Consider the following 27019-nt stretch of genomic DNA (forward strand, 5'->3'; position numbering starts at 1 on the left):
GGTCCCAGCTCCCCTCTCACCAAAACACTGGTGGCACCGTTGGCCATTGGTCCGTAGGTGACATAGGAATGGCCAGTGATCCAGCCAATGTCTGCTGTGCACCAGAACACATCCTCTGCATGGAAGTCAAACACGTACTTGAAGGTTGTGGCCACATAGAGCATGTAGCCTCCAACTGTGTGTACCACACCCTGGGGGGAGAATAGGGCCTCAGGATGGGGCTTGGGTTCACCCCCCACTGACCACCAAATATAGGCTGGGCAGAGCTAGAGGAATAACCTCCTCAAAGATTTTGGCTCTGCCAGCACCCCTTTCACAGCATCCATCTCTTCCATCCCCTTTTCTCCATGTTCCCATATCACACCTCACACACATGTACAGTCAGTCCATCATTCACACCCACACCCTAAGATGGTATTTCTGAGCTACCCACATCACTCTGACACATGAACACTGAGTACACAATAGTGTCTCTGTTGTGCATTTGTACACACACACTCAATTTACCCATTGACAAAATGAAAGTGGGGAGGGTGGGGAAGAGACAATATTATTCTCTTACTCCATCAATATCCCATCCCTAGGAAAGAGAGGTCAAAACTGTGTTTCTAAAGGCCCATTCCAAAGAATGTGGAGAAAAGAATTTAGGGATGGGATAGGTGGAAGGCAGAGTACCATATCTTTCAAGTCAATGGAACAGAGTTTTCTTAAGTAATTTTTGGCTCTTACTGTGCTCTGGGAGGAACTAGATGTTAAAGTGTGGCATGTTGAAGAAAGTGAACTCTAAGAGCTGTAGTCTAGGAGCCCAAGAGGGATCCCTGTGCCCACCTGTGACCTTGAGTAGACAAGGTATCTCTCCAACCAAACCATGTAGGCATGGGCAAGAAACATCAATATAAATCACATAGACTGATACTTTTCTCCTCTTCTTGGCATTATGAAAGCCCCCACTCGAATTATCTCACCCTAGGCCTCACAATTTAGTGTCTTAATTTGATTTAATAAAGGTAATGTGAGCCCAGCGGGCGTGGCTCAGTGGTTGAGCATTGACCTATGAATGAGGAGGTCACAGTTCGATTCTTGGTCAGGGTACATGCCCAGGTTGTGGGCTTAATCCCCAGTGTGGGGCATGCAGGAGGCAGCCAATCAATGATTCTCTCTCATCATTGCTGTTTCTATCTCTCTCTCCCTCTCCCTTCCTCTCTGAAATCAATAAAAATATATTCTTAAAAAAAGGTAATGTGACATTTCTGAAACTCAGGGTCGTAGAGTAAAATTCATGTCATTACATGCCACACACACACACACACACACACACACACACACTTGCCTTGGGTTTGCCTGTGGAGCCACTGGTGTACAGGATGAAGAGCGGGTCCTCGGCATCACACCACTCAGGCTCACACACATCCCCTGCCTCGTGTATGAGTTCATGCCACCATAAGTCAACCCCCTCATTCCAGGAGATCTGTAGAAGGAAGACAGGAAAGGACAGGAAAGAACTGTGAACAGCGTCAAATGGGGACAGGAGATAAATGGCACCTGGAAAGGCCAGAGTGGGACTGGCAGGTGGGGTGCTGGGAAGGAGGAAGGGCCCTGGAGGGTGGAATGGAGCAGAGAGACAGGCTTTTCCTGAACAGTATCTGGTAGATTTCCACCTCCATCATCACTCCCTGCCAGTATTCTTTATCACAGCACCATATTTCTTTCCCACACAGCACATATTTCCAGTTATTTAGTTGTTTGCTTGATTACACTAGATAGTGACCTCTATGAATGCAGTGGCATGTCTGTCTTTTTCCCCCCATGAACCCAACACCTAGCAAAATGCCTGGTCTCAAAAGGCACTCAATAAATTTTTGTTGGATGAATATGCACACACAGACCTGCATACACACATATGTACTTATGGGAATAGTAGCTCATCGGCAGGGATGCGAACACCACACAATTTAGAAATGCAAAATTAGCCAGAGCCTACAGGTGAGTCAGGCATCTGGTTCTGTTAGTTAGTAGTGAAAGGTCAATAGATCTTGGTCCAAGTGCCTTTTCCTGCATGTCCAGACTTCATTCTCCATATGGAGATTCCTACCCTTGCTCTGCCCCTGCCTTTATATCACTGCTACCAACAAGTTTTCCATAAAGACATTTGCTTGAGGTTCCATTCATCAAGAAGCCTTGCTTTAAGTTGGTGGAGAAGGACCAAGGTGGCCTTCTAGTGGAGGGATGTCCTCCTATACTGGAGTGCCTTTGATAACTATTTCTGGATCTGTCATCCTTAAATTTTTCTAAACTCTGCTTTAAACTGCTTTACTTTCCTGATTATATCACTTATTTGAACAACCAGTTTTCTGAGTCTGTTCTTTCCTGAGTGAAGTTGGATTCCCTGAATTTGTCCAAAAATTGCACTGGATTTCAATTCCAGTTCTGCCACTTCTAGCTATATATGACTTTAGACAAGTCACTTTACCTTGTCACTCCTTTTTAAAGTGAAGATAGTTGCCCTAGCCCAGCAATGGGCAAACTACAGCCCGTGGGCCGGATCCGGCCCGTTCGGCTGTTCTATCCGGCCTGTGGAGCTGAAAGAGCGGAGGGTTCTCTTGCTCTCCCCTCCGCTCCTTCATCAGCAGCAGTGTTAACATGGCAACGTCGGGAAACACGGCCGCAGCTCCTTCTTCTGAGTGGGCGGATTTATATCCGCCCATTCAGTAGAAGGAACAACCTCTCAATCTTCCAGAGGCTCCTTGTAATGCCCGCGGACGCGTCTCCCGACATCATCCTGGGAATGCGTAGACACGTTATTGTGGTGATGTAGGAAGACACTCCCCTGGAGAGCACAGTATCAGAGCCTTTCTGAGGTAAGATTAAGAGCTCTACTCAAACACAATTTTTTCCTGTTCCCACATTCTGTACATCACAATGACTTGTTAATAAAACAACAAAGACTTTCAGCTTTTAGGGCTTGTATCCAAGCAGTTTTTTTTCCCACTGTGGACGCGCGCAGCAGGAAAAAAGACACACAGAGGACATGTCACACTAGCCATGCTGCGGCTGCATTTTTTTGCTGATACGGATGCGGTATCAGTAACGCTACTGTGGCCACTAACCGCATGTGTTAGCAGCAAAACAAATGCATTTTGCGCTGCATTTGCTTCTCCCCCTTGCGCCTGAAAAAATGCGTGCTACAGGGCATTTGTGTTAACATGCACCACTGCACATTAGCATCAACGCAAACATGATGGAAACCTGTGTACCCTGCATTAACCCTAGCTGCGCTGCATTGCAGTACTGCACCACACTGCAACAGCAGCACGGCTAGTGTGAACGAACCCTAATTCAGTGGATTGAACAAAAAGATTGTATAGAAATGTGATGAACTAAAGATTTTATTACAAAATCGCTTAATTTCAGGGTTTCAGAAGTAATTGGACAAATGAAAAACTGAAAATCAAATGTTCATATCTAATACTTGGATGAAACCCTTTCCTGGTAATGACAGCCTGAAGTCTTGTACTTATGGACATCACCAGATGCTGGGTTTTCTCCTTTGTAATGCTCTGCCAGGCTGTCACAGTAGGGGTATATATATAAATATCCTGCCATTTCCAGCTTTTAATAAGAAAAACTGTTGCAATGGGCATTTAAAAGTGGCACTTGGTTGTTTTTATAGAGTCCAGTGGATGCAATCTGACATTGATAATGGGCTCTTTCACACTATGTGCACTACGGCTGTTTTTTGCCAGTAACGGAAGTGCTAGTGGTAACTACTGGTTACCCATGTTTTGCACTGCCCTAGCACCTCCCATACAAGTGTGTCTGGAAGACACAGCAATGTGCAGCTATGTGTGTTATCATAAACAAAGGGCCTGTGTGAAAGATACACAGGTTTCCTATGGAGGAAAGGGGTTGTTTTCTATGGTCAGGGTGTGCCTCTGTCCCATGTCTGAACTTTTTCAGATGATTTTGTTATATATATATTTTTTTAGAAGACCAAAAATGTTATAGTAGAGCAAATTTAATCACTTGTTTTTATACTTTACTGTCTTATTTTAGTAAAGAATTTAATAAGAGAACGGTACTGTTGGTTTTAGCCCAATATTAAACATGAGTGGACCAAAGAAAAGGAAAGTGGATAGTGAATGCCGAGTGTTTAAGAGGGAGTGGACAACAAAATATTTTTTCACCAAAGTCCGATCAATGCAGGTATGTCTGATATGCCAGGAAACACTTGCAGTCTTCAAAGAGTACAATCTCAGCCGTCACTTTGCCACAAAGCATGGCAACTATGCTAGCAAGCAGTCACCTCAAGAACGGGAGGCTACTGCACAGAGGTTGATGGCTAAATTACAGGCTCAGCAAAATGTCTTTCACAGACAAACTGCAGTTCAAGAGACAACTACCAAAGCAAGTTTTATGCTATCATTCAAATTAGCAAAAGCTAGCAAACCTCTCTCTGAAGGCAAGTTTTTGAAAGAATGTATGATAGAGACAGCAGGTCTCTTGTGTCCAGAGAGCAAAGGCAAGTTTGAAAAATTCAGCTTATCGCGCAGGACAGTGACTCGTCGAGTGGAACTGATTGATGAAGACTTGGCCAGCAAGTTAAATAGTAAGGCAGAGTTCTTTAAGTTTTATTCACTAGCATTGGATGAAAGTAATGATGTAAAGGACACTGCTCAGCTCTTAATTTTTATCCGAGGGATTAGTGACAATTTTGAAATTACGGAGGAGTTTTTAGCCATGGAGCCACTGAAAGGAAAAACACAGGGAGAGGACTTGTATGACCAGGTGTCTACTGTCATCGAGAAAATGAAGCTACCATGGAGTAAACTTGCTAATGTCACGACAGATGGATCTCCAAATTTAACTGGAAAAAATTTTGGACTGCTAAAAAGAATTCAGGATAAAGTGAAAGAGGAGAACCCTAACCAAGATGTTATTTTTATTCACTGTATTATTCACCAGGAATCATTGTGCAAGTCTATATTACAACTTAATCATGTTGTTAATCCAGTCGTAAAGCTTGTTAATTTCATTCGAGCAAAGGGACTTCAGTACCGTCAGTTTATTAAGTTTCTGGAGGAAACTGATGCGGATCACCACGACTTACTTTACCACTCTTGTGTCCGCTGGTTGAGTTTGGGCAAAGTTTTCCAACGAGTGTGGGAGCTCAAAGAAGAGATTGGTGCATTTTTGAAATTAAAGGGGAAGTCTGACGAATTTACTGAGCTGAGTGACAAGAATTGGCTGTGTGACTTTGCATTTGCTGTAGATATATTTTCACATTTGAATGAGCTAAATGTGAAGCTACAGGGAAAAGATCAGCATGTACATGACATGTACACTAATGTGAAAGCCTTTAAATCGAAGCTGATTTTCTTTTCCAGACAAATTTCAGACAAAGTCTTCACTCATTTTGCCACACTAGCCACACAGAAGGAGACCATCCAAAATGTGAAGAAATACAGCAAATCACTGGATGACCTGCATGCAGAATTCTGTCGTCGGTTTTCTGATGTTGAAAAAATTGACCAGTCACTTCAACTGGTGGCCTGTCCTTTGTCACAAAACCCTGAAACAGCACCAGAAGAGGTGCAACTGGAACTCATCGATCTTCAGTCTGACTTTGTCCTAAAGGAGAAATTCAGCTCTCTTGAACTAAGAGACTTTTATGCTTCACTTAATGAAGCCGCTTTTCCAAACATCCGGAGGATGGCACAGAAGATACTGGTGCTGTTTGGGTCAACCTATGTTTGTGAGCAGACATTTAGCGTCATGAACATCAACAAAGCCCCTCACAGATCCAGCTTAACTGACGAACACCTCAGATCTATCCTGAGAATAGCCACAACAAAACTAACTCCAGACTTTGATGCATTAGCTAAAAAAGGAGCCCAACAACACTGTTCCCACTGAAGTTGATGTTTTAAAGACCAAAAACCTTTCAACCCAGTCTACATTGCCATCTACATCTACATCCCGGGCATAATTTGGAAGTTGCACTAAAGAAAATGTTTAATTTACTGTTTACACATTTTGTTCTTTTCTATTTGTTTTAGTTTTAAATTATTTTATTATATTTAAGTTTAATTTGAAAGGCTTTTGTACCTTTCCTTTGTTAGGCAATTTTATTTTGCCTTTGCCATCTTCAATATAAGGTATGTTATTGTGCTATGATTCCTCCATTTTTTGAAGTTTCAAATTATAATAATTAGTGTTTACATTCTTCTTGTTAAAATGTTTTAAATGAATGAAACTATTGAAATAAAAAAAAAAGACCGTACCCTTTTATGTAATGATGTTTACTTTGAATTTATATTAGTTCACACAAACACTCCATCCATGCTTTTGTTCCGGCCCTCTGGTCCAGTTTAAGAACCCATTGTGGCCCTCGAGTCAAAAAGTTTGCCCACCCCTGCCCTAGCCGATTTGGCTCAGTAGATAGAGCACAGACTGAATGTCCTGGGTTCAATTCCAATCAAGGGCACGTACCTCGGTTGCAGGCTTGATCCCCGGCACTGGGGGTGCATGCAGGAGGTGACCAGTTGATGTATTTCTCTCACATTGATATTTCTTTCTCTCTGTCTCTCCCCCTACCTTCCACTCTCTAAAAATCAATGGAAAATATCCTTGGGTGAGAATTAATAAAAATAAAAATAAAATGAAGATAGTCATTCTTGCACCAGTGGTCTCTCATGATTTGGGGAACATCAAGAGAGAAAGGTATTACCTAGTAAACATCAAGCCTTGGTTTATCCTGGTGGGTGGGGAAGACTGATAAATGTCAGGAAAGATAGAAGTTAGTTCAGTTCCACTGACCTCCTCTGGAAGATGAATTTAAGGGTATGAGGATGGGAACTGTTTGGGGTTTGCTTTAGTTGTCACAAAGCCCTTTCATATTCATTAGCCTCTAGTATGTTCAATGGCCCTGGCTGGCAGGTAGACATGATATTGTAAGAGAAACACCTTACTCCTGTTGTATGTCTATATGATAATACTAGAGGCCCGGTGCACGAAATTCATGCACAGGGGTGTGTGTCCCTCAGCCCAGCCTGCACCTTCTCCAATCTGGGACCCCTCGAGGGATGTCTGACTGCCCGTTTAGGCCCGATCCCGGTGGGGTCGGGCCTAAACGGGCAGTCGGACATCCCTCTCACAATCCAGGACTGCTGGCTCCCAACTGCTCGCCTGCCTGCCTTCCTGATTGCCCCTAACCGCTTCTGCCTGCCAGCCTGATCACCCCCTAACCACTCCCCTGCCAGCCTGATTGATGCCTAACTGCTCCCCTGCCAGCCTGTTTTCCCCTAACTGCCCTCCCCTGCAGGCCTGGTCACCCCTAACTGCCCTCCCCTGCAGGCCTGGTCCCCCCCAACTGCTCTCCCCTACAGGCCAGGGTCCCTCCCAACTGCCTTTCCCTGCAGGCCTGGTTGCCCCCAACTCCCCTCCTCTGCCGGCTTGGTCACCCCTAACTGCCCTCCCCTGCAGGCTAGATCGCCCCCAACTGCCCTCCCTTGCAGGCCTGGTCCCTCCCAACTGCCCTCCCCTGCTGGCCATCTTGTGTCCACATGAGGGCAGGATCTTTGACCACATGGGGGCAGCCATCTTGTGTGTTGGAGTGATGGTCAATCTGCATATTACTCTTTTATTAGATAGGATAGAGGCCTGGTGCACGGGTGGGGGACAGCTGGTTTGCCCTGAAGGGTGTCCCGGATCTGGGTGAGGGTTCCCTTGGGGTGTGGGGCGGCCTGGGCAAGGGGCCTGTGGTGGTTTGCAGGCTGCCCACGCCCCTTAGCGACCCAAGCGGAGGCCCTGGTATCTGGGGTTTATTTATCTTCTACAACTGAAACTTTGTAGCCTGGAGCAGAGCCAAGCCTTCTGCTTGCTCCGTGGTGGCAGCCATTTCTATTGGGAGGTATGTATCTTCTATAATTGAAACTTTGTAGCCTTAAGCGAGGCTTGGGCCGGCCAGGGTGTGTGGAAAGCTTGGCTTCCTCCATCGCCGGGGGCAACCCTAGCCTCCTGCTCTTTCCAGCTCAGTGGCTGCGGCCATTTGTTTGGGTTTATGTATCTTCTATCATTGAAACTTTGTAGCCTTGAGTGGAGGCCTAGGCCGGCAAGGGTAGGCAGAAAGCTTGGCTTCCTCCATTGCCAGGGAAACCCAAGCCTCCCTCCTGCTCTCTGTGGCTGTAGCCATCTTGGTTGGGTTTATTTGCATATCCGCTCCTGATTGGCTGGTGGGCGTGGCTGGTGGGTGTGGCTTGTGGGTGTAGTGGAGTGATGGTTAATTTGCATAGTACTCTTTTATTAGATAGGATGCTGTGTGCATATCCTATATAATAAAGACCTAATGTGCTAATTAGACCAAACAGCAGAACGACCGTCTGGACAAAGCCAGGGCTGCAAGGGGCTGTGAGGGCCAGCCAAGGCAGCTGGGGCTGCGAGGGCCGAGCCCCTTGCACGAATTTTGTGCATCGGGCCTCTAGTTTTGTTTAAAAAAACCCAAAGTGTTAGACATACTTTGATGAATTATAAAATGAATCTCCAACCACTCCCCTTACTATCTGCCCCTTAGTTTACAGAAATTGAAGTTTCTGGCACATAAGCATCATAAGAATGACAAGTCCAGGCCAAGTGAGGCACCATTAAAATTTTAAGAAGAAAGAGAGGAGAGAAAAGCTACCAATGAGATAAAAAACACACCCTATTTTTTTATTTTTTATTTTTGTTCATCCTCATCTGAGGATAGTTTTCCATTGATTTTTAGGGAGAGTGAAAGAGAGATAGAAAGACAGAGAGAAACATCGATGTGAGAGAAACACATCGATTGGTTGCCTTCTGCACAAGCCCTGGCCAGGGCCCAGGCCGGGGAGGAGCCTATGTACAACCAAGGTACATACCCTTGACCGGAATCGAACCCAGGACCCTTTGGCCTGCAGGCCAACGCTCTATCCACTGAGTCAAACCAGTTAGGGCAAAACACTCTATTTTTTAGTGGAAAAGCCATATGGGTCTACACATACCTTGTCACATGAACATTTTTTTTCTTGCAAACAATCTATTTTTTTAAAAAATATATTTTATTGTTTTTTTACAGAGAGGAAGGGAGAGGGATAGAGAGCCAGAAACATTGATGAGAGAGAAACATCAATCAGCTGCCTCCTGCACACCCCACACGGGGGATGTGCCCGCAACCAAGGTACATGCCCTTGACTGGAATCGAACCCGGGACCCCTGAGCCCACAGGCCGACGCTCTATCCACTGAGCCACACCAGCCAGGGCCAAATAATCTACTTTAGATGCGGTCATTAATATATTTAAGCAGAAGTGTGTCAATAGTGCTTTGGGCAAATGGTACTGGTCTACAATACTGGTGTGAATTTTCAGGAAAAAAGGCACTAGGTACATGTAAGGGTACGTTATACTGTGGCAATGAGAGGCCTTATAATCTTATAAAACTATTTCCTTTGTGAATATGTGAGTAAGAAGGTGAGGGAGGCATGCTTCAGGTGTGGAGCTGATAATCTGCACCAGGATGTAGGGTGAGTTCAATTAGTGCTGCAGACATTGGCTGTGTTTTAGGTGTGTGCCTGTAAGGGGCCCAGAGCTTTGAACAAGGAAAAAGTTTGAATTTTCTGCAATACAAATTGAGGAGTTAGTTGGCCTTTGTCCTTGGACCAGGATAGTTTCAGGGAGGGAAGATGCCTGGTGTGAGAGAAACATGAAGGAGCTTGAAGGTGACATAGTTGAGGAGGGCACATACAAATTGTGCAGGCCCTCCCTTGAAGGGGTTTGGAGCTCTGCCAAGAATTCTGCAGCTTTGACTGCAGTTCTCAGGCCAACAAACCTGGACTTCGTAAGACCATTTTTATGGTCTTTGGTTTTTTGGTAAATGGTTGTCTTCACCTCCAAGAAACAAAAATCCAGGAGTCTGTGGCCTGAAAGTCTCTGGTATTAAAGAATTGTAAGAGTTTATTTCTTTTCTGGTTTCCCTCTTAGAAATGCCAGTGTATTTATGTTCAAAGCAATAAAAGCTAACATTTATGAAGTAGTTACTATGTCCTGAACACCTTTACTGATGGGGAAACTGAGTCAAAAGAGCTTATATAACTTGCCCAAGCTCCCATAACAGCAGGTGATAGAACCAGGATTTGAACCCAAGTAGTCTGTCTCCAGAGTCTATACTTTAATCACCAAGTATGTTACCTCCTTCAAGAGAAAAAGTCTTACTAGTAGGTCCTTGCCTGAGTGTTTTTTGTTTTTTGTGTGTGTGTTGGTTTTTTTTTGGTGGGGTTTTTGTTGGTTTGTTTGTTTTAATTTATTTCAGAGAGGAAGGGAGAGGGAGACAGAAACATCAATGATGAGAGAGAATCATTGATCGGCTGCCTCCTACATGACCCCTACTGGGGGCCCAGGCATGTGTCCTGACCAGAAAGCGAACCATGATCTCCTGGTTCATAGGTAGATGTTCAACCTCTGAGCCACACTGGCAGGGCCTCTGCCTGATGGGTCTCTACCATGCTAATGAGAATAGAGAAAAGGGGGATTATCTTTACCATTAGCCTAAGAAGTTATAAGCATAGCAGATTTATGGTAAAACTCAGAAGAATTGTGGGTTTTCTCCTTTGTTTTATTAAGGAAAGTGGTTTCCTTTTAAGCGTGTACTATCAGCTTTCCATTCCTGATGAGGGAACTGAAGCCCAGAGAGCAGAGGCAACTTATTCAAGGTCATACAGCTAAAAATTGGTCTCTGGACTCCAAACCTACTCTCTCTCCTCTATACTAATCTGCTTTGACTTCCCACTTAGGGATTTCCCTTCATAGAACTACCTACAATGTAACTTTTGTTCAATTTAGTACTTAATTACATCAGGATATATGTGAAATTTGTAAATCCCAAAGTAGTATATAAACAAATTTAGGAATCTTCTCTGCTGTCCTATAAAAAATTTAGGCTTTCACTTGTAATACATATCCAACTCCCCAGCTTGATGGCGAATTCCCAAGGTTAAGATCTATACCTTCTCTACCTGCTCCTCCTCCTGTCTCTTGCTGGCTCTGCCCCAACTAAATGCACAGTATAAACTTTCTGACAGGTTACTTGGTCCCCTCTCCCACAAAAGTCCTGAGCAGCAGGAGAAAAATGAGTTGTCTGTTGCTACTTTCCTGAGATCCATGCTCTATGTCAGTTCAGAGAGGTAGCAACAGGCACTTGGTTTTACAACACTTCCAGGTGACTTAAATGTCAAAGGACCCAGGGATAGGGAGAAAAGGGTTAGGTCTGGCAGACACCTCAATGGGGCAAACAGGCAAAAAGCAATCGACACACAGACAAGCATATAGGAAAGCAGTGCCCAAGGCAGTGCATAGGTGGATACCTGGGGCCAGATGCACTTGGGTTTTTCTTTCAGCTTACCCTGTTAAGAGCCCACGGAAAGCATAATGAGCAGGGTCCAAGTACAGTGAAGTGGGAGAGAAGGATGAGAGGGAAGGGTCCCAAACCTCTGACTGCCTCCTTTTCTAATAAGAGCCATATCTTGAGAGTCAGATCTTGATCCTTCCATAGTGGGACCCCACAGGAACCCAACCCAAGCCACAGACCAGTAATCAAGATGATTATATTTAGTCACCCAAGTCAGCCCATTTCTAACCCAAGTCCAAGCCCTGAGGATCCCTCATGCCATCCAGCATGGAAGTCTCCCTCACAATATCTCATGCTAAGGTCCCAAGTTGCAAAGGGCTCCCTAACTACTTTCAAGTTCAAAGTCCTCGGCTCCCAGCTAGCCCTGCCAAGGATGCATTTCTAGGATAGCTCTCAGATGCAAGCATCATAATGAGGAAGCAAAGAAGGACATCAAGAACTTCATGGGCAGGAAAAGGGAGCCACTGGACCCCATGAGAGGGCATACCAATGCCAAACTCACCTGCACATCCGGACATGGCCTCTTAATTGGGGGGGACTGACTGAGAGAGTCACCTGTTCCCAGCTCTGACCTCCTCAGGTGTTTGACCACAATGCAGCATCTCACAGTGAAACCCCTGGAGGAAAGAAAAGCCTGAAGTGGTAGGATGGTAGGCTCAAAAGAGAATTTGGTAGGGCCCACCCATGTCCATCAGGGTAGGAGAGACAAAGGAAACATAGCACTGGGGAAAATCCAAATTGACCCAAAGTAATAGCCAACTGGCCAAACACACTTACTTCTTCCGACACTTCTCCAGGGCCTCATCAGCCAGTTCCTTCAGTTTCACAAGTTTTTCCCCTCTGTAGAAGGCATCTTTGGGGAGCAACAGACATTCCAGGCCTTAGGAAGGCACCATACTCCTCACCCCTTATCCATAGTGAGCACAATGTTCACAGAGTCCTTCCTGAGTGGCCTCTTAACTCTGGTTCTTCCAGCTGATTTGAGCTGACAGAGGGTTGGCTGAGGTAGAACCAAGAGCTAAAGAGTAGGCAGTCCCTACCCTCTACATCAAGCATGTCAAACTCGCGGCCCATGGGCCGCATGTGGCCCACAACGAATATTTTTGCGACCCAGCCAATATAATGATATGTAAGAAACATTTTAATAAAAATTTCATAACTTAATTTTTATAATATCCTTATTTTTTACAACATCCTGTTACTATAATCATGTTGTATTCATTTCCCTTACGTGCCTTACATGCAGGCACACCATTTCTCTCTACTAATACTAGCAGTGAATATTTTAGCAGCTGATTGCCACATCATTAGTCTTTTTTTATTTTTTATTTTAAAATTTTATTGACATTTTACAGAGAGGAAGGGAGAGGGATAGAGAGCCAGAAACATCAATGAGAGAGAAACATCGATCAGCTGCCTCCTGCACACCTCCCACTGGGGATGTGCCCTCAACCAAGGTACATGCCCCTGACCGGAATCGAACCCGGGACCCTTCAGTCCGCAGGCTGACGCTCTATCCACTGAGCCAAACCGGTTTCAGCGACATCATTAGTCTTTGACTGACTTGTTTGGTGTACGCAATAGGAAATATTTTGCTTTCAGAGAATAAGAAAAATAGGTTTATTTGCGTTACGCTTATTAATTTGTGCTGTTATTCAGTGTCTGGTAAGTTAATGTTCAAGAAAAAATATTAATTTTTATTAAAATGTTCTATTATTTTATGTTAACGATTACTCATTTATTTCATCCCTTTGTATTCAGCATGTCTCTATCGAAATAAACCTACGTTTCTATGAAAATTGAAGCTTTTATTTTTTTTGTGGCCCACATAAACTTAAATCTTGTTTATTTGGCCTGTGTTAGTTTTTGAGTTTGACATGCTTGCTCTACACTGAGCAGTCCAAAACTCAACTAGCTGATTAGAACAAAGACTTGGGGTATAGGGCTTCTGGAGAAGGGGTAAAAATTAGTCACCTGCAGTGATGAGAAGGCTGCAACTGGAATCCAGGATCCGCTCACATAGAGACTCTGCAGAAAAGCCTGCAAACTAGGGAAAGGAAGAAAGATTGAGGGAGAGGGGGACCCAGGGATAAGTGAACAAGGAAAGGAGTCATTCATAAAAACTTTAGAGTCTCTAAGTCAGGATCCTAGAAGAAACTGGATAACTGATATGGAAACTATAACAAAAACATTTTAAACTCCTTAGTCTGGTTCTTAAGATCCTCCATCATCCAGGCCCAACCTACTTCTCCAGAGCCCCATCCCCAACCAGGCCCCCTTTCCAGCACAAATTCCTACCACAATGGAGTGGAGAGCCCCAAGGCGAGCACATGCCAGCATTGCTACCACAAGCTTTGGTATCATGGGCATATAGATGGCCACTCGGTCACCCTTCCGAATGCCTGCAGGAAAAGGACACAGACCATGGACTATGGACATTTCTTGCTGCTACTCGCTCCCTCTCATCCAGCTACCACTACCACCACCGCCCCAGATGACCTCTTCTATTCCCATTACCAGTTTCCTCCCATCCCTTATCTACTTTCCCCAAGTCCTCAGATACCCCAAGGCCAGGCCCTCCACTCCCTTCCCCCCACCTTCCCACTCACCCTGTTTTCGGAGAACATTGCTGAACTGACACACTTGGACCAGAAGTTCATGATATGTGATTTGGGTAGTCTCCTCTGGCTCATTGCCCTCCCTGAGATAAATTAGAAAGAACCAGTCATTAGGGAGTATAATCTCTTCCGCAAACAAAAAATAGGAATGTAAATTCATTCAGTAACACCAAGGCCTGTGAATGTCCTATGAGGGTGAGCCATCTACAATTTTACCTTGAACTGACTGGTCAGATACTTTGCCCTTTCAAAGTATACTTTATACACAAGCTGTGTCATTGGAAAAATGTATTGTTAATCTCTCAGCTTCATTTGATAAAATGGGATGATGGTCCTTTATCTTCTATACTGGGGATGTATTAATGAGAAATTATATTACAGATGTAAAGTGGGGTCTCCAGATCACTTGCACCCAAGTCACCTAAGGAAACGTGTTAAAATGTAGATTCCTGACCCCCTACTCAAACCTAATGAATCAGAATCATAGGATTCAATAATTTACTTCTTTATTACAAGCTGTTATAAAGAATCACTAGGTGATTGTGATATAAATTTAAAGTTTGAGAATCACCAGTCTCTATCAGCTGATTTCCTCAGCCTCGCCTCCCAGTCATCCCTAGGCTTCACCTCGTTTTCTTTGATATTGCTTCATTTGTTCGCTTATTCAATAACTACTCTGTACTATATACATGTATAGAAAGAAGGCACTGATGAGCAAGAGAAGCAAGATCCCTGACAACATGGAGCTTATATTCCAATGATATATTCCAATTACTTGTGGAAGAAATACACAAGTAACAAATACAACCAAGATAATTTCAGATTATGATAACCATTACTTGAGAAGAAATACTTTTTTTAAAGACATTTAAGGAACTTTCATGATTATATGTGAATATTTAGCTATAAGAATATTCCTCCTCAGTGGTTTTTCTTTTTCAATTTTACTTTTTGAGTAAGTAACAAATACAAATGTTACTGTATAAAAAGATATGTGATGAGAAATTCCCTCCCCCCACCCCCAATCACCCTGCCTACTAGCAACCACTGTTACCCTATGTTGTATAAGTTTCCAGAAATAGTCAATATGCAGACAAGGCCACTCCTTGTAGGATGGAAGGTATAGATAGGGAAACTGAATTAAAGTGGAGTGACCAAGATAATCATTTTGGAAGAAATCTACACTTTTAGCATCTTTCATAAAGTCCTTGGGATATCATTAAAGATGGAAATTTTAAAAGTTTAAAAAACTGAATTTTAGTGCTGTTCAAAAGAAAAGTAAGTACCCTATAGATCTCAACTATGCACAGTGTGGGTAGAAGTGGGAAAGAGTGCTATAACCACAGGACAGGCCTATCAGACAAGCATAAATACATGTATTTATATTTATATACTAGAGGCCCGTTGCACGAAATTCATGCACTGGGGAGGGGGGATGTCCCTCAGCCCAGCCTGCACCCTCTCCAATCTGGGACCCCTCAGGGGATGTCCGACTGCCAGTTTAGGCCCGATCCTCTCACAATCCAGGACTGCTGGCTCTAAACCACTTGCCTGCTTGATTGCCCCTAACTGCTTCTGCCTGCCAGCCTGATCACCCCCTAACCGCTCCCCTGCCGGCCTGATTGATACCTAACTGCTCTCCTGCTGACCCTATCACCCCCAACTGCCCTCCCCTGCTGGCCATCTTGTGATGACATGGGGGTGGCCATCTTGTGATGATGTGAGGGCGTGAGGGTCAATTTGCATATTACCTCTTTATTATATAGGATTGTCACTGTTTTCTATACAATGATAGCATACAGTACACACTATTCTGTGTCTTATTTTTATGAGTATACTATAAATCCAATAAATCTTAAGTATAGAGCTCAATAATCTTGCTTTTTAAAAAACTTAATATACATTGATATCATTCTCCATCAAGACTTATTGTGCTGTTTCATTTTCTTTGTCATCTGCATAATATTCTACTGTTTTTTTTTAATTTTTAAAAATAAATCTTTATTGTTCAGATTATTACAGATGTTCCTCTTTTTTCCCCCTATAGCTCCCCTCCACCTGATTCCAGCCCCCCATACCCTTACCTCTCGCCACTGTCTTCATCCATAGGTGTAAGATTTTTGTCCAATCTCTTCCTGCACCCCTCACGCCCCCTTCCCCCTGAAAATGGTCAGTCCACTCCCTTTCTATGCCCCTAATTCTTTTTTAAATTTCTTTATTGATTAAGGTATCACGTATTTGTGCTCATCCCCCCATTCCCCTCCCAAACCCTTCCCCACGCATGCCCCCACCCCCGTTGTCCGTGACCACTGGTTAGGCTTATATGCATGCATACAAGTCCTTTGGTTGATTTCTCCCCCTTACCCCCACCCTCCCCTACCTTCCCTGAGGTTTGACAGTCTGATCGATGCTTCCCTGTCTCCGGGTCTGTTTTTGTTCATCAGTTTATGATGTTCATTATTTCCCCTAGATGAGTGAGATCATGTGATACTAGAAATACACTTATAAGAACCGAAAATGGGACAAGCAATAATGGTTATGCTGAGAGGCAAATGAATCAGTCTGTAGTGAGTTTCTTTCTGGGCCAACAGTTCCTTTGAGTCCCAATTTCAATGTCAAACAGTTCCTTATGTGTACATGTCAGCAATGATATTTCAGTTCTGGATGGTGGATAAATGGTGGTAATGTAGGTCCGACCCTCTCTGGTTTGGTCCTGGGCAACCTGCAGCGACACACAGCTGCTGACTGCTAGTATTCTATGCCCCTGATTCTATTATATTCACCAGTTTATTCTGTTCATCAGATTTTTAATTTACTTGATTTTTAGATTCACTTGTTGAAAGATATGTATTTGTTGTAACTTTGTTATTCATAATTTTTATCTTTACCTTTTTCTTCTTCCTCTTCTTAAAGAATACCCTTCAGCATTTCATATAATACTGGTTTGGCGGTGATGAGCTCCTTTAGCTTTTTCTTGTCTGTGAAGTTCTTTATCTGACCTTCAATTCTGATTGATACCTTTGCTGGATAGAGTAATCTTGGTTGTAGGTTCTTGCTGTTCATCACTTTGAATATTTCTTGCCACTCCCTTCTGGCCTGCATAGTTTCTGTTGAGAAATCAGCTGACAGTCGTATGGGTACTCCCTTGTAGGTAACTGTTTTTCTCTTGCTGCTTTTAATATTCTCTGTCTTTTGCCCTTGGCATTTTAATTATGATATGTCTTGGTGTGGTCCTCTTTGGGTTCCTTTTGTTTGGGGTTCTCTGTGCTTCCTGGACTTGTAAGTCTATTTTTTTCACCAAGTGGGGGAAGTTTTCTGTCATTATTTCTTCAAATAGGTTTTCAATATCTTGCTCCCTCTCTTCTTCTGGCACCCCCATAATTCGGATGTTGGTATGCTTGAAGCTGTCCCAGAGGCTCCTTACACTATCTTCATATTTTTTAATTCTTTTTTCTTTTTGTTTTTCTGATTGGGTGTTTTTTGCTTCCTCATATTTCAAATCTTTGATTCTTGGGGTCCTCTAGTCTACTGTTGGATTTCTGTATATTATTTTTTATTTCAGACAGTGTATGCTTAATTTCTGATTAGTCCTTTTCCATTTTTTTGGCATTCTCATTAAGATCCTTGAAGGTCTCACTAAGTTTCTCGGCAGTTTCTAGAAGATTCTTGAGTAACCTTATAACTGTGGTTTTGAACTCTATATCCAGTTGTATGCTTTCCTCCATTTCTTTCATTCGTGACATGTTTCTTTGTCTCCTCATTTTGGCTGCTTCCCTGTGTTGATGGAGTGGCTTTGTGTGGTAGGTGACCTATAGGGCCCAGTGGCTCAGCCTCCCCAATCACCTGAGGTGGACACTCTTGGTGCACCTCTTTGTAGGCTGGGTGCACAGTCTTGATTGCTGTTGGTACACTGGGAGGAATTGACCTCCAGGCCAATTGGCTGTGAGGATCAGCTGTGTCTATAATGGAAGAACTGCTGTGCTGGAGACACCCTTATGGGGCAGGACTTGCTTCAGTGGGGCTTTGGTGCTCACCGAGTCTGCCTCTTGAGTGTATCGGGTATGGATGTGAAGAGTTGAAATCTGGTGTCATCTCACACTGACCACTGAGTACACTGGCTCCTGGATCTTCAAGGAGGTGCAAGTCAGCTACTGTCTGAGGCCACGCAGCAGGAACTACAGTAAGATCTGCAAATTTCTCCTCTTTGTTTGGGGTTTGGAAGTTTTGGAGCTGTCTGACCCAGCTGCAAATTTGTTAGGTTAAGCTGCGAAAGGGAAGGCCATTCATATGCAAAAGCCGCTGTGCACAGCTCTGGTGGGTTTGTAAAGTGGGCAGTGTGGGGTCTCAGGGAATCACCAGGGCGTGGCAAACAGTGATGGCTGCCAGTCAGCTTTCTCTGCATCTCCACATTTCCATGACTCCAGGTCCCGCACTCCAGCGCAGTAAACAATGATTCCTGCATGCACCTCTGCAAGAAAGCCACCCTCACTTTCCAACCCGATGCCAGACAGTCCAGTTTCTCCCTGTAGGAGTCTGGGTCCCCAGAGTCTCACCAGAAACTGGAGTTCAGAGCAGTCAGGAGCTTGTGTCTCCCTCCCACTTGAAAAAGACAGCCGCATACTCAGTTGCCAGCCCTCTCTGCATGTGCCTCCGTACCTCTGCTTTTCAGTGGCTCTGCAGGTCCTACATAGTCTCAATGCGCTTTTTTCTTTCCTCTAGTTGTAGAACTTCCACTCAGCCAGCTTTCCCATGGTTCTGGGTGATAGTCGTTTTGTCTTTTAGTTGTAGTTTTGGTGTGGTTGTGAGAGGCAGCACGTACAGTTGTATACCTTATGCCGCCATCTTGGTTTCTCCCTAATATTCTACTGTTTGTATATACCATAATTTAACAAATAAATGCCTCAATTAATATATTTATTCATATGTTATTTTATTCACTTGCAAATATATCTGTAGGGTGAATTACTAGAAGTAAAATTGCTGGGTCAAAGGATATGTGCATTTTACTTTAAATATATTTTATTGATTTTTTTTTATAGAGAGGAAGGGAGAGGGGTAGAGAGTCAGAAACATCGATGGGAGAGAAACATCGATCAGCTGCCTCCTGCACACCTCCTACTGGGGATGTGCCCGCAACCAAGGTACATGCCCTTGATCAGAATCGAACCTGGGACACCTCAGTCCGCAGGCTGACGCTCCATCCACTGAGCCAAACCAATTAGGGCTATGTGCATTTTAAATATTGATAAACATTAGAGGATGATACTCTAAATAAGGTGGTTAAGGAAGGCCTCTCCCTGAGGAGGTGATATTTGATCTAAGACCTAAGTAATGAGAAGTAGGCAACTATGTGAATTATTGGGAAGAGTACCCCAGGCAGAGAGAACATTGAAATTTGGAAAGGTGGTAAAGAGCTTGGCCATTTCAAAGAACAGAAAGGAAGCCAGTTTAGCTGAAGTATAGGGAACAAGGAGGGTAAGAATGAGAAGACAGCAGCCAGATCATGTAGGGCTTCGTAGGCAATGGTAAGAAGTTTGAATTTTATTCTAAGTGGGTTTCTCTTGGCTTCTCTTAAACACACACAAAGGCCCACCTCCACACTTTTGATCATACCATTGTCCCTGCTCAGAATACCTTCCCTCCTCCTTCAGGCACCAGCACCGCATAGCTCTCCCTAAATACTATACTACACAGAGTACTTATGAAGAAGGTAACTGAAACCTAGAGAGATGTAATAGCTTGGCCAAGGTCACACAATCATAAATGGCAGAGCCAAGAATAGATCCTTAGGTCTTCTGATTTCAAGACCAGACTCTTTCCCCTCATAGTGTAAAAGACAGGGGGTAGCAGAGAAGCTAGGCCTTTAGAGGTTACATAGAAGATTATAAGCCTCTTTCCACTTCCTAGCTTAATGAGTAAGTTACTATCCTTTCCTTGGCTTAGCCCCCCTAGGGCTGAGAGAAGCCAGATTTCTAAAATGGGAAGAAACAAGGTGAGAGGAAGCTGGCAAATGGCCCTGACTGCCAAAGGCAAAAAAGCCATTTCCTTAATTGGCCCACTGACGTGCCATAGGAACTTCAGAACATCTCCAGTTAAGGCTAAATGCAGAATATACTACATACCCATGCACATATGTTTCCACATGCATACCAATATACCAGCTCACCTGTGTACACTGAAATTCATAATATTACATGTAACATACAAAATATTATAGGCATAAAAGCTGCCCATTTACATACATAGGCACAAATAAGCATAAATATATGGACCCAGGAGTCAAACATGGGTCCTTTTGCAAGTACACATACCACATTTATACACCAACCTATGTGCACAGCTTGCCCCTCCAGAAACTCTCTATCAAATCATTGTTTCATTTTTTTTCATGGAACTTCCCATTATTTGAAATTATCTCATATATTTTATTTACTTGCATATTATCTGTGTCTTTCACTAGAATATAAACTCCATTACAACAGAGACCTTGTCTGTTTTGTTCATTGCTAACCCCTAGCACCTAAAATAGAGCCTGGTACATAGAAAGTACACAGGAATAGATAAGCACAAACCTATACAAGAACAGCTTATTTGAGCCACTTCTAATTACACACACACACACACACACACACACACACACACACACACACACACATCGTCTGGCTCTGGGCTCAAGTTATACATTATTAATATAGGCACCTTACTCCTTCCAGTGTCTTCTTTCTCTGACATACATACCGGGCTGGGCTCCCTGGCTGTTTGGGAGGGGGAGGGTACAGAGTATTGACATACTGCAAGGCCTCAAGCCCTCTAGGATGTTAGAATTTTTCAAAGAACATCCAATTTAGTCTCCTAACTCAAAAGAGATCCAAGAGGCCACTCTTTGTGCTCGAGGTCACATGGTAGACTGAGGCAGAATAGGCACCAGGACTCAGGGTCCAGTCCTCTTTCCTCTACATTGGGAGTTGCAAACTCAAAAATCAACAGGATCCAGGCAGGTGACATAAATGAGTGAAGTGGACCATATAAAAGGAAAATTTTGATAGTAACAAGAAATAGTTAACTTTCCTTTTCTTTTCATTCATTTTTTTAAAAGAATAATTTATTGATTTTTAGGAAGGGAGAAGAGAGAAACATTGGCTGCCTCCTGCACTCCCCCTACTGGGGATTGAGCCTGCAACCGGGGCATATGCCCTCACTGGGCATTGACTGATGCCCAACGAACTGAACCACACCTGCCAGGGCTCCTCTTAATTCTTCTATAGGAAAACAGCAACGCATATGCAATGACACAGTCTAAATTTTTTGAGAGGAGGGGGGAAGTAAGGGGCAGGGACTGGAAAAAGGAGACATCTAAGTACATAAACTTAGCTCCTATCAACTTTTGCACTTCAGGTATAAAAGCTCAATTTTGCCTTTTTTTTTTTCAGTTTTTAAGGGATGCCTGGAATCTATTTCTGAATTTTTAAGTGTTGACAACTAAATTTTAAAAGTTTAAAACACTGTGGTCAAACAAAACTAATAATAAGGTTTAGCTGGTGGGCTACCAGTTGGGAATCCTTGCTGTAGACCAAACTAACTTCCCCTTTACCTGGAGGCTATATGGTATGGGACAATCCAAGGTATACAGTCATCTCATCTTCATGCTCCAGGGAGATTTCTCTACCTAACTTATCCTTACACTCTCCAAATTTACTGTAATCCATATTAATTCAAAATATATTTAGAATTAGGATAGACTACTTCTCTTCATAAATATTTCTACCATCCTAGACCAAAATCACCATTAGGTAAGTCAGATCATGTCACTCCTCTACTCATAATGCTCAGATATCTTCCCATACCATTCTGAGTAAAAGTAAAACTCCTAACAATTGCCAACTAGTTCCTGTATGATCTAATCCAGCGGTCACCAACCTTTTGGATCTCACAGACCACCAGTGGTCCGCAGACCACCGGTTGGCAACCGCTGATCTAGACCCTCATTACCTCTCTGTCCTTACATATACTCCTATTCTCTCTTTCTCTCCCTGTCAATCTGCTCCAGCCATATGACCTCCTGTTTGGCAGAAACACTAAGCACACTTAACCTCAGAACTTTTGCCCTCTATTTGGAGCATTCTTCCCCCAGATAGCCACATGATTTATTCCCTATTTTGAGTTATTGCTCAAATGTTGGCTTCTCAGTGAGGTCATCCTTGAACACTTCATATAAAAAGTATTCCTTGTCCGTACCTCTCACAAGCCCCATATGTTCCAAATTAACATGTTTCATGAAGCCTTCCCTATGTTCTCTTTTTCCGCACCCACCCCAAAGCTGATACAGTTCTTTCTTCTTCCCAAGGCCCTTTATTTCACTTTCCTGGTGATCTATCAGTTCTACCTTGTATTACATTTATTGAGGCTTTATCTTTCCCATTAACACTGGGCTCTCCCAGGGTAGGGATCATCATGTCTTCTTATACTCTGTCTCCTCCAAGTGCCGTTTGCACAATAAGTACTTAAAGTTCATGGTCAAATAATTGAAAACTGATAATTTATTAATGACAGAGAAGACTAGGGCTCCCTCGCTATATATGAGAGGGATAGTCATTGGATTGGAAATTTTAGTTCCCTAGACTAACAGAAAAGTAAAGCACAGGATAGAAGGAAAGAGTCGAGGAAAAAATATGCAGAGAAAACAGTTCTTCACAGAAGCTTTGAGGGCAGTATCTAACTGGTAAGATATACCTTTCAGAGGAGAAACACCCAGATGAGAAGAGGAGTCAAACTTATTATGAAAGAAACACTAGACTGAGCTGTTTAGCATGAATAAGAGAGGATATTGAGAAACATAACAAGTCTCAAATATCTGTATATCTGTTGCCTTACCCTATTTCAAGCCACCCTCATCTTTTTAAAAAAATATTTTTATTGATTTCAGAGAGGGAGAGGGAGAGATAAAAACATCAATGATGAGAGAGAATCATTGATCAGCTGCCTCCTACACACCCCCGCACTGGGGATCGAGCCCACAACCCAGGCATGTGCCCTTGACCGGGATCGAACCCGGCACCCTTCAGTCTGCAGGCCAACGCTCTATCCACTGAGCAAAACCAGCCAGGGCACCCTCACCTTTTGCCTAGATAATCACAATGCCCCAAACTGGTCTCCCATTTCACTCTTACCCCCTTCTAATCCATATATCATCCAGAATGATTTATAAAAAATAAATAAATAAAACAAACTACATCACCTCCTGCTTAAAACCCTTTATGACTTCCATTACATATCAAAAAATCCAAACTTTTACTATCCCTTGTACCCCTCCAATTCATCTTCTGTTATTGTTCTATTCTGCTTAATAGGCTCCAAACACATTAGTCTTCCTATTGATAGAACACGTCATGTTCTTTTACTAGCTTTCCCCAATTCTTTGAGTGGTTTGCTCTATCTCACATTTCAGATCTCAGTTTAAATGTCACCTCCCTTTTGTTTGTTTGTTTTTTGTTTTAGTTTATTTATTTATTTTATTTTATTGTTTAAAGTATTACAAATAGTAGTACATATGTCTCCTTTTCCCCCCCATTGACCTCCCTAATGAGGCTTTCACCAACCACCCTAAGGCCATCAGCCCTTCCTGTTATTCTTCATCACAAACCTCTGTTTATTTTTACTTTGGTTAATTCTCACCTGTGGATATTTTTTTCCATTGCTTTTCAGAGAGTGTGGAAGGGAAGGAGTGGGGAATGGGGAGAGAAACATCGATGTGAGAGAGACGCATGGACTGGTTACCTCCCACACACACCCCAACCCGTCCAGGAAGCGAACCTGAAACCCAGGTCTGTGCCATTGACCTGGAACCGAACCCTCAACCCTGCAGTGTGTGGGCTGATGCTCTAACCACTGAGAAACGCCAGCCAGGACATTCTATTTTTTTTAATAGAATTTTTCTCAAGCTATAATTTTTTTTATTTACTTTTTGTTTTTTGCTAATTGTTTGTCTCCCCTACTAGACAGTAAGCTTTCTAAAGGCAGAGACCAAGTTGGTCTTGTTTACTGCTGAATGCCTAGTGCATTGCAAAGAACCTTGTATACTCTAGTATATATAATAGAAGTTCAATAAATATTTGCTGAATGAACGAATGAACCTGAAGGATTATTACAGGAAAGAAGCAAACAAGTGTTATGTAACTATAAATGGAAGAGCTAAATCAAATAGCAGAGTTCAATATAAGGAAAGCCTTTCTAACTGTCAGAGCAGTCCAATGATGGAAGATACTCCTTCAGGAGCTCACTAACTCTGGAGATACCATGTAGAATCTGGGATTTGCAGGAATACTAAAGAACAGACTTCATAATGTGGTTGGGACCAAGCAAGACCAGCGTGTATCAACTTGTGGTCAGACAGTGTTAATAATACAAATTTCAAGGCCCAGCATCACATAGCTGCAGAACAGGATACCTACTAGATCATTCTCCAGGGAGTGGGGTCCTTGGAATTTCAATTTTATAAGCAACACATGTGATTCATATTTGCTGAAGTTTGAGACGACCTTTAAGACCCTTCCAACTTAGAGATTCTTTGATTCTGTAAAATAAAGAAATAATGTGTTCTATGATCCATAAATCACTGAACAAATGTGAGGCACTCAGATGTAAGTACACCCCCAAGTCACTTTCCCTTTTACCAAGAAAGCAAAGAGTGGGAACAACATAACTTGACCAATTAGCAGCCTAATGTTCCCTCTGGGTACTCCTGTTGGTAGCCAGGAGAGGAGGGAGAAGAGGCTGGAAGAAGAAGTGGGAGGAAGCACACTCCAAAGATTTAGAATGCCAGAGGAGGATGGCTGTGCTTTTGATGTCCACCATCCTTATTTACAGATGAGAAACCTAATGCACAGAAGGGAAGTAATGGCTTGGAGGTTACTTAGCACATTAGTAGCAGCATTATTCTGAAGCAGTGCTATCCAACATGGCAGCCACAAGCCACATACAGCTATTGAACACTTGAAATGTAACAGAGGAACTCCATTTTTTAATTTTACTTAATTTTAATTATTTTAAATATTAAAAGTATCCTGTGGCTAGTTCTAGACTCTAGATATCTCTAGGTCACGGCATTCTACTTCTAAATGACATGGGAGAAATGGAAGAAGCCCCTGGATCTGAGGTTCAGGCTATGGGACTCCTGCTTTGCAATGTGGGCTATTACTGTACCCTGTCCTTCTGCCAGCTATTTTCAGGCCTTGATCCAGGGACTTTGTGTCTGTTACCCTTGGCCAAGGTGGTTTTGGTGCCAGCTGGATTCTGTACCTATTCTCAGTTGAGAAGGCAGACCTGGGCTAGTACAGAAGGGAAATCATATACTTTTCCCACTGCATTCATACCTATTCCAGGAGGGAAATCATACACATTTATTCCTACCATCATATGCCCCTTGCTAGCCTTACCCAAAACAAGTGAATAAAGGCAACCCTATCAGATCCTTTATTATCACAGCATTTGGAATGCTGCCTAAAACAGAATATGCCTGGAGCAGAAAAAGAAAGTGGGAAGAAAGCCAGGGATACCATTTTACATGTACATCAGGTCTCTCAAGTATAGCAGACACATTAAAAATATTCATTACAATAGTTCTTTGTTATTTAGATAGGTAGCATAGTTTAAATCATTGTTTTCTAGCTAGGATATTCTATTCCTGTGGGTACATAAGCTGGAAAAGTTTTAAGAGAATAAGGATCCAGATTCCCAATATCCGTATGTAATCTTTCCTAACATCGATCTGCCTGAGTTGGGTCTCCTTTCCCACTTTCTCTTTCACAAACACCCTTCTCCCAGTTTATAAAAAAATTCTCTCAGCCCTAACCCGTTTGGCTCAGTGGATAGAATGTCGGCCTGCAGACTGAAGGGTCCCAGGTTCAATTCCAGTCAAGAGCATGTACCTTGGTTGTGGGTACATCCCCAGTAAGGGGTGTGCAGGAGGCAGCTGATCAATGTTTCTAACTCTCTATCACTCTCCTTTCCTCTCTGTAAAAAAAAATCAATAAAATATATTTTTAAAAAATCTCTCTCTGTCTCTCTCTCTGTCTCTCTCTCTGTCTCTCTCTCTCTCTCTCTCTCTCTCTCTCTCTCTCTCTCTCTCTCTTTTTCCCCAAACCTTATTATTCCTGTACAATGCTGAGGTTACAAAGTAGATAAATAAAAAACCTCCAAAGTGCCAAACAAAGGGATGATTTGAGAATGTATAACTGGACAGAGAAAGCCCCAAGAAGGCAAATCATAGAGCTTCTATAAGAAATCAGTATTGAAAGAAGTAATTCATTCAGGTGACATACTCATGACAAGACAACTTGCCTTATTAGAATTATAATTCAGACGTTAAATAGAATTCACAGGGTCACATATTTATTTTAACTGAGAAAGAAGTTATTTTCTAACAGAAAGTACATCTGATTTGGTTGATTATATTGACAGTGGGAACTGCTATGTAAATTAGGTTATATGGTGGGCATTTTTTATAAATTATATGAGCTAAACTTGCAGTTCCAAGGTTTTGAAAAAGATATACTTCTGGTTGAGTGGCACTTTCCCTGTGGGAGCACACTGACCACCAGGGGGCAGCTCCTGCATTGAGCGTCTGTGCCCTGGTGGTCAGTGCGTGTCATAGTGACTGGTCGTTCTGCCGTTCAGTCTATTTGCATAGTAGCCTTTTACTATATAGGATGTTTAAGTATAAAGTTTAAAATGTGTGAAGAGTTACATAATTTTTCAAAATTCTTTTGTAAAAATATGTTTTTATTTATTTCAGAGAGAAAGGGAGAGGGAGAGAGAGATAGAAACATCAATGATGAGAATCATTGATTGGCTGCCTCCTGCATGCCCCCTACTGGGGATCAGGTCCACAACCCGGGCATGTGCCCTCGACTGGAATCGAACCCAGGAGCCGTTAGTCCGCGGGCCGACGCTCTATCCACTGAGCCAAACCAGCTAGGGCCAGAATTC

At 43.0% G+C, this 27019-nt stretch overlaps 1 protein-coding gene across 2 annotated transcripts in view; it reads right to left on the reverse strand.

Moving 5' to 3' along the window:
• ACSS2 (acyl-CoA synthetase short chain family member 2) overlaps positions 1-27019 on the reverse strand; it is a 70794-nt gene that overhangs the window by 6547 nt on the left and 37228 nt on the right. Inside the window, exons 3-10 of one of the 2 annotated variants that reach the window (XM_080684279.1) lie at positions 14027-14118; positions 13716-13819; positions 13392-13464; positions 12195-12270; positions 11920-12034; positions 11374-11412; positions 1331-1468; positions 21-191 (exon numbers count right to left, since the gene is read on the reverse strand). In XM_080684279.1, coding sequence (XP_080540405.1) covers positions 21-191; positions 1331-1468; positions 11374-11412; positions 11920-12034; positions 12195-12270; positions 13392-13464; positions 13716-13819; positions 14027-14118 — 808 coding nt within the window. The remainder of the gene's footprint in view (positions 1-20; positions 192-1330; positions 1469-11373; positions 11413-11919; positions 12035-12194; positions 12271-13391; positions 13465-13715; positions 13820-14026; positions 14119-27019) is intronic. The other variant, XM_080684280.1, reaches the window with a different exon arrangement.

This window comes from Plecotus auritus (genome assembly GCF_963455305.1).
Source record: "Plecotus auritus genome assembly, chromosome: 8".
Taxonomy (NCBI): Eukaryota; Metazoa; Chordata; class Mammalia; order Chiroptera; family Vespertilionidae; genus Plecotus; species Plecotus auritus.